The sequence below is a fragment of the Stegostoma tigrinum genome, chromosome 5 (genome assembly GCF_030684315.1).
Source record: "Stegostoma tigrinum isolate sSteTig4 chromosome 5, sSteTig4.hap1, whole genome shotgun sequence".
NCBI classification, from domain to species: domain Eukaryota; kingdom Metazoa; phylum Chordata; class Chondrichthyes; order Orectolobiformes; family Stegostomatidae; genus Stegostoma; species Stegostoma tigrinum.
In genome coordinates this window covers 78,479,305-78,487,419 of record NC_081358.1, presented here as the reverse complement: position 1 = coordinate 78,487,419, position 8,115 = coordinate 78,479,305, and the positions used below count along the sequence as shown (strand labels likewise).

Genomic DNA, 8,115 nt, shown 5'->3' with positions numbered 1-8,115 from the left:
TATTGAATGCAGTATTCTAAAAGTGACCTAACCAATGTCCTGTACAGCCGCAACATGACATCCTGATTCCTGTACTCCCTGCACTGAAAAATAAAGACAAACATATCAAACACCTTTTTCACTTCCCTGACCACTTGTGACTCCATTTCAAGGAGCTAGGCACCTAGATTCTAATGTTTTTGTTCAGCAACACTCTCTAAAACCTTACCATTAAGTGCACAATTTCTGCCCAGATTCACCTTTCCAAACCACTGCACCTCACATTTATTTAAATTAAACTCCACTGGCCCATCTGTACAAGATCCCATTATACTCTGAGGTAACCTTCTTCTCTGTCCACTACACCACCAATTTTGGTGCTATCTTCAAACTTACTAATGATACTTCCTATGTTCACATCTAAATCATCTGTATAAATGGCAAAAAACAGTGGACTCAGTATCGATCCTCGTGGCACACCACTGGTCACAGGCCTCCAGTCTAAAAAGCAACCCTCCAACACCACCACTTTGAGCCACTTCTGTACCCAAATGGCTATTTCTCCCTGTATTCCAATGTGATCTAATCCTGTTAACCAGTCTACCATAAGGAATGTTGTTAAACACCTTACAAGTCCATATAGATCAAGTCCACCACTGCCGTCATCAATTCTGTTCGTTATTTGTTCCAAAAATTCAAGTTAGTGAGACATAATTTCGCATGCACAAAGCCATCTTGCCTATTCCTAATAAGTCCTTGTTTCTTCCAAATACACGTAAACCTTGTCCATCAGGATCCCCTCCAAACACCTGCACACAACTGATGTCAGGCTGACTGGTCTATAAATTCCCTGGTTTTTCCTTACCACTTCGTGTAAAAAGTGGCACCGCATTAGCAACCCTCCAGTCTTCTAGTACCTCATCTGTGGCTATTGATGATACAAATATCTCAGCAAGAGACCCAGCAACACTTGTCTAACTTCCCATACAGTTCGAGGGTACACCTGATGAAGTCCAGCGATTTATCCACCTTTATGTGTTTTAAGACATCCAGTACCTCTTCCTCTGTAATATGGATATTTTTTCAAGATGTTTCATGTTCCCCATGCTTTAATAACGTCTCTGAACAAAAATAACTGGAAAAATATCTACAGGCCTGGGGGGGGGGGGGGTGCATTCTATAAGTTATCAGACCCTCAGTTCACTCAGACTGTGAGACCTTTAACAGTGACCTTTCTCCTAAAGTTGGAAATTTGAAGAGTCGTTAGAGATAATGGGAACAGCAGACGCTGGAGAATCCAAGATAATAAACTGTGAAGCTGGATGAACACAGCAGGCCAAGCAGCATCTCAGGAGCACAAAAGCTGACATTTCGGCCCTAGACCCTTCGGGTCTAGCTCTGCACTGTATTGACTGACTCCAGCATCTGTGGTTCTTGCTACCTCACTTTTAAATGTTGTTTTCAAAACTTATAAATATATTTTAATTAACATTTTAACTTAATGAAAGAGGAATTGCATAACTTTTAGTTAAGTGATCAATGTGTGACTTTTTAAATGCCAAATGAAATATTCATTTTTGCACATTACCTCTCAGGCATTCATACTGTAGAGCACGAGGATTTAAATAAAGAGACGGCACTTTCTTCAGAATGTTATTTAGCCTACATTGGTTTGCTGGTCTGATTTTGTATATTAAATATCAAATAACACAGTTCAAAAAGCCATGTTCTCTGTGAATATGAATTAAACTGGGTCTAGGTCCGAAACGTCAGCTTTTGTTGCTCCTGAGATGCTGCTTGGCCTGCTGTGTTCATCCAGCCTCACACTTTATTAATTTGAAGAGTCGTTTACGCTTTTTACGAAGGCTGCTCTAATGATGCGTCAGGAAGCACATTAAGTGTTTCAGACAGACATCCTTTGGGAAAATGTAATAAGTATATCGGAACTAGAAAATCGTACTGGCTGTAGGGAGGGGGAACCAGGTAACTCGACTGTTTTAGATAAGAAAAGACTGGACGTTCCGCCACAAACTTGACTCCCTTCATTCCGAATAGTCACTTCCTTCAAACTGTTTTTTAGGCCTAAGTCAAGGTAGAGAGCCAGTTACTGCGAATAGATTCCGAAAGCTCCATCGCCAACACTGAGCAATAGCGGTCAGAGCGAAGGAATGCGCAAGCGCGATGCCGCGCGGGATGGGGGCAGGGTTTGAATGAGGTCGAGTTCGAGCTCTCGTCGGATCGCAGGAGCAGTGGCGACATGCCGGTCTTCACAGGTAGGCCGGGTCTGCCGCTTCCCATCGCATTGCTTTATCGCAGTAAAATGATTCGTGTACTCCAGGTCTCAGGATCCCCAGGCTGGGCTGATCAATGTAATTGGGCTTTGTTCACTGTCAGTGTGCAGGCCCTGTGCGGATTGGAGGCGGTGTCAGCTGAAAGTAATGAGGTGGATGGTGGTTGTTGGCTCCTTGGGCCGCGTCTATTTTCTGGAAACTAAAGTAGAAAGTTTTTATTCCTTTTTGGCTTCTTTTTCTTGTATGGTGCTGGGCGGCTGTGTACACAATTTTCAAAAAAAAACTGCTACAATGATTGTGCAGAAAGCTGGGCCAGTGGCCGCTGCTGCTACTACTGCCCCCTTCAGTTCCCCAGTCTCACTTGATGAAGGATCCTTGACCCCAAAACGTCGGCTTTCCTGTCCCTTTGATGCTGCCTGACCTGCTGGGTTCATCCAGCTCTGCACTGTATTGACTGACTCCAGCATCTGCGGTTCTTGCTACCTCACTTTTAAATGTTGTTTTCAAAACTTATAAATATATTTTAATTAACATTTTAACTTAATGAAAGAGGAATTGAATAACTTTTAATTAAGTGATCAATGTGTGACTTTTTAAATGCCAAATGAAATGTTCATTTTTGCACATTACCTCTCAGGCGTTCATACTGTAGAGCGCGAGGATTTAAATAAAGAGACGGCACTTTCTTCAGAATGTTATTTAGCTTACATTAGTTTGCTGGTCTGATTTTGTATATTAAATATCAAATAACACAGTTCAAAAAGCCATGTTCTCTGAATATGAATTAAAACTGGATATGTTTTAGAATATAAATTAAAATTAAATATTAAAGTTAATGAGATAAATGAGGACATTGGCTAATAATTGGTAGGCATCTGGAGGAATGCACTTTAAGCTTTGGAGTTGTAATTTAAATTTATGTTGATCTTTTGTTTATCAAAAGATGACATGTAAAACTTGAACAATGAGTGATCTATCTCTCGACTTAATTGTTCATGTTGTTCCAAGTAAATTGACAGCCAGTTGATTGGAGTTGTAATTCTGGAGAATGGTTCATAAACTCAATTAGCAATATGTGTTATTAACATGGCATGCAGAGTTAGAGTTGTGTTGAAGGCAAAATAATTTGATTACATTTCAGTTTGAGACCATCTTAAAGCATCCCACATTGTCATAGAGATGGGCTGTGAATGCAGAATGGTTTCTCACTGCAAGTCAATTCAGTTTTGAAATGGCGTATACTGCCTCCCACTGATTTAAGAATTTAAACAGTTGATTGCTAATTAGGCCCACACTTCAAACATAGAAAATATACTATATTCATATAAGGTTGAAGAACAGTTATTGAGTCAGGAAGGGAATCTAGGGACATTTGAAAGAAGGCAAGGAAGAGGAGTTGAGGATCATTATTGGGTCAACCAACTAAATGATAGAGCACATTTGATGGGCTGAGTGACTTTCGTCTGCTCTTATATTTTAACTTTATAGGTGGGGTCTGGGAAGCTTGGATTTGATGAGAAGAAAACAGCTCAAAGAGTTGGGTAGTTTGCAGCTATAAGAAAAAATATAAGCAGCCCTCAGCCTTGTGGTAGAAAGTGGAGCTTGGAAGCTGTAAGGCGACAGTTGGGAATTTGTAGCAAAAAACAAACAGCTAAGACATCCAGAGTTATGAGGTAGTAAACGAAACTTGAAAAATTGCTCAGCCGAGAGGCTAATTGATAGTCCCAAAAAAGTATGTTCTCAGTCGATTTAAAACACAGGAGAATTAATAATTTCTGGAATGCAATGCCTTTAGTTTGAGAATTGTTCCACAAACAAATGAATGAACCTTCAGATTCTCCTTCTGTTTAGGAAACCATTATGGGGGAGGGGTGGTCAGTGCAGTATAAATGAGAATTGAGTGCAGATGATAATACTTATAAATAGTTAATATTGCTCGTTGCTTATTTCTTTATTATTTTTTGTAAAAATAAATTTGAAATCTTGTTGCACAGTTCTGACACCTTAATTTTGTGATTCATTGTATCTGAAGTGTGTTGGGAAAGTTAGGAGAAGGCAAATGAGAGTCGATCTCATACAGAAGACAAGATACTAATTGGAATAAAAATGGTTACTCCTGATATCAGAGTGCAGACTAGCTAAAGGTGTGTTTATAACTAATGTCAGCAAATGACTTTCATGAAGTGCAACCTAAGGACATTGTGTTGACAAAATCCTGAGGCAGTAATTTTGTTGGCTGTGAAGGTATTAATTCACATCTGTGTCAACTAAATGTTTAGCCCTTCCATATTGTTATATACAATGTATGTTATGTTAATCAATATGATATTTGTGCCGTAATAAGAAAAAATTGAATAATTAGCAATCTAGCTATGCGAGATCCCTTGGGGAAGAGTGACCATAATGTGATAGAATTCTTCGCTAAGATAGAGAGTGACATAGTTGAAACTAGGGTCTTGATTCTAAATAGAGGAAACTACAATGGTATGAGGCGCAAGATGACTGTGATAAAGTGTGGAGGGTTATGAGAAGTGGATAGGCAAACATTTAAAGAGTGCTTGGAGGAACCATTACAATTGTGGATTCCTAAATGGCACAAAAGTGAACAGGAAAGGACCAGGCCATGGCTAACACGGGAAGTTTGGGATAGTATTGGATCCAAGGAAGCAGCTTACAAATTGCCCAAACAAGAGTAGCAGACCTGAGGAGTGAGAGCAGTTTAGATTTCAGCAAAGGAGAACTAAGGGATTGATTAAAGAGGGGAAAAATAGAGTACAAGAATAAGCTTGTGGTAAACACACCCTTAGAAGCTTTTACAATCAATTTGTTTGTGAAGAGAAAAAAGATTAGTAAAGTCAAATGTAAGTCCTTTATGGTCATTAAAGAGAAGTTATAAATAAGGAACAAAGATGATAGGCCAATAAAATATGTATTTGGTTCTGTCTTCCCAAAGAAGGACACAAATAACGTCCCAAAAATTTTGGGGATGGCCTAGTGCGAGAGGTATTAAGGAAACCATTTTAGTTGGTGTTGGAGAAACTGGAATTAAAGGCTGACAAATCCTCAAGGATCTGTAATTTACATCCCAGAATACACAATGAGGTGTCCCTAGAAATAGTAGATGCATTGGTCATATTTGAAATTCTGGAACAGTTCCTTATGGATTGTAGGGTAGCTAATGTAACTCCTACTTCTTAAAAAGAAGATGGGGAGAACAGGAAATTATACACTGGTTAGCTTGACATCATAGGGAAAATGCTAGCGCCCATTATAAAGATGTAAGAGCAGACCACTTTGAAAGTTTTGATAGGATTGAACAGAGTCAACATCGTTTTGTGAAAGGAAATCATTTTTGGCAAATCTATTGAAATTTTTGGAGGGTATAACTAGTAGAGTTTACTTGTACTTTCAGAAAGCTTTCAATAAGGTCTTACATGAGATCAGCATTTAAAATTCAAGTGCATGGGATTAGGAATAGTATACTGAGATGGATAGAGACCTGGTTGGTAGCCAGCAGCCAAAGAGTAGGAATAATAGGTAATTGTCTGACCAACAAAGTGACCAGTGGCCTACCGCAGGAATCAGCTTGGACTTCAGCTTTTCATTGTACACATTTTAATGATTTAAATGAGGGATCTAAATATAATATCTCCACGTTATGACACAAAGCCGTGTGCATGAGTGAACTATGAAGAGGATGCTGAGATGCTTCTGTGTCATCTGGACAAGTTGAATAGGTGGACAGATGCTTGGTAGATGAGGTTATCTACTTTGGTTGCAAAAATCAAAAAGGCAGATTTCCTGAATGGTGATAAATTGGGAAAAGGAAAGGTGCAACAAGACTTGACCTTTGTGCACCAGTCTCTCTGAAAATAAACATGCAGCTGCAGCTGGCTGTGATGAAGGTAAATGGTGTGTTGGTCTTCGTAACAGGAGGATTTGAGTGCAGGAGCAGGGATGTCTTGCTGCAGTTGTACAGGGACTTGGTGAGATCATGCTTGGAGTATTGGTGCAGTTTTGGCCTCTTTTATCTGAGGAAGGATGTTCTGGCTTTTGGAGAGAGTGCTTCGAAGATTTACCAGACTGATTCCTCGAATGGCAGGGCTAATGTATAAAGAGAGTCTGGATTGATTATGGCTATATTCACTGGAATTTGGAAGAATAAGAGACAAATAAAATGTAACAGTTCTAGACAGGGTAAATGCAAGAAGGATGCTTCTGATGGCTGGGAGTCCAGAATTAGAGGTTGCAGTCTAAAGAAATGGGATAGGCTATTTTGAACTGAGGTGAGGAGAAATTTGCTTTCAGCCACATATTGGCGAATCTGTGGAATTTTCTACCACAAAAAGCAGTTAAGGCCAAAACATTGAATGGTTTCAAGAAGGCAAAGGCAAGAGCAGGGTGATGAGTGGAATAAAAACCAAAAAAACTGCGGATGCTGTAAGTTAGGAACAAAAACAAAGTTGCTGGAAAAGCTGAGCAGGTCTGGCAGCCTCTGTGAAGGAGAAAAGAGTTAACATTTTGGGTCTGGTGACCTTTCCTCGAGGAAGGGTCACCAGACCTGAAACGTTAACTCTGTTTTCTCTGTCGCAGATGCTGCCAGACCTGCTGAGCTTTTGCTGAGTGGGTTGATCAGCTGTGGTCATGTTGAATGACAGACAATCTCTAATGTTACTGTGGAAACTTTTTCTGCTGAATAAATGAGAATTTCTCTCTGCTTTCCAGTAAACGTCAAATGGGGGAAGGAGAAATTTGATGGATTAGAGTTGAACACTGATGATCCACCTGTAGTTTTCAAGGCACAGTTATTTGCATTAACTGGAGTTCAGCCTGAAAGACAGAAGGTTATGATTAAAGGAGGCACACTAAAGGTAATTGTTCTTTGTATTAATACCGTATGGTGTAGTTTGGCCCAAACTATTTTTCTGAGGGAAAATCATGTTAAATTATTTTACACTTCTAACTTCCTTCTTACCCCTAGTTATCTGAAACCCAGAGAACAGATCAACAATATACTGTCCAGGAAGAACCTAAAACTAACCAGATTCCTTTCCTTTCTCATGTGGAATTATTTGTCTCTGCTTATTGTTATTACTTTTGTACTTTTTTTCATAACTGGAGCTAGGATATTAAAATTATGTTGAAGGCTGTATTGTCAAGTATCTTTGTTTGAACTGTTCTCATCTCTATTGTTAGAAAAGAAAAGTAGTTCAATTTTTAAAAAAAAATCAGACCTGATTGGAGATGTTATGGCACACCTCTGGAGAAGGTGAAACTTGAACCCATGTTTCCTGGCTCAGCAATAAGGGATACCACCACTGCACAACAAGAGCACTAATATGAATTTCAACCTTGATTTTTGTGTTCAACCTTTCAATTGTGATTTGAACCTTGTGAATCACAGGTAAGTGCGGTGCCTAAGTAACCACAGTTGACATAGTATAAACTTGTTCAAGATACTTTTGACATCAGCACGTTCAGAGATGTTATCTCACACCTGTGGGGCTGGTGGAACTTACCCCAGGTCTCCTGGATCAGAGGTTGGGGACACTGCCACCGCACCATGTGCTCCTTTTAGCATTTCAATTTAACTTATATCATTGACAGGTGCAATTTCTTTTTCATTTTATAGTTAGTTCACCAAGATTTAGCATGAATGAATTGCTTCTTTTTCTTCAAGTCAGTGCTAGCATTTTGTTAACAAATCCCATGTTATTGATCTCTAGGACAGGTCAATAAAATTGTCTTTAAATATGACATGGAAAACAGTAAAAATGAGACCTGATTCAAAAAGGAAATATATTTAAACTTCAGTGCAGAAGAAACAGAACACCAAGTAGGAAGT

The 8,115-nt window shown here is 39.3% G+C and overlaps 1 protein-coding gene across 1 annotated transcript in view; it reads left to right on the top strand.

Moving 5' to 3' along the window:
- Positions 1-2,118: 2,118 nt before the first annotated feature.
- The window catches only part of usp14 (ubiquitin specific peptidase 14 (tRNA-guanine transglycosylase)), a 59,430-nt gene continuing 53,433 nt past the window's right edge, over positions 2,119-8,115 (top strand). Inside the window, exons 1-2 of the mRNA XM_048529749.1 lie at positions 2,119-2,252; positions 6,996-7,141. Of these exons, the coding sequence (XP_048385706.1) occupies positions 2,237-2,252; positions 6,996-7,141 (162 nt within the window). The 5' untranslated portion in view covers positions 2,119-2,236. The remainder of the gene's footprint in view (positions 2,253-6,995; positions 7,142-8,115) is intronic.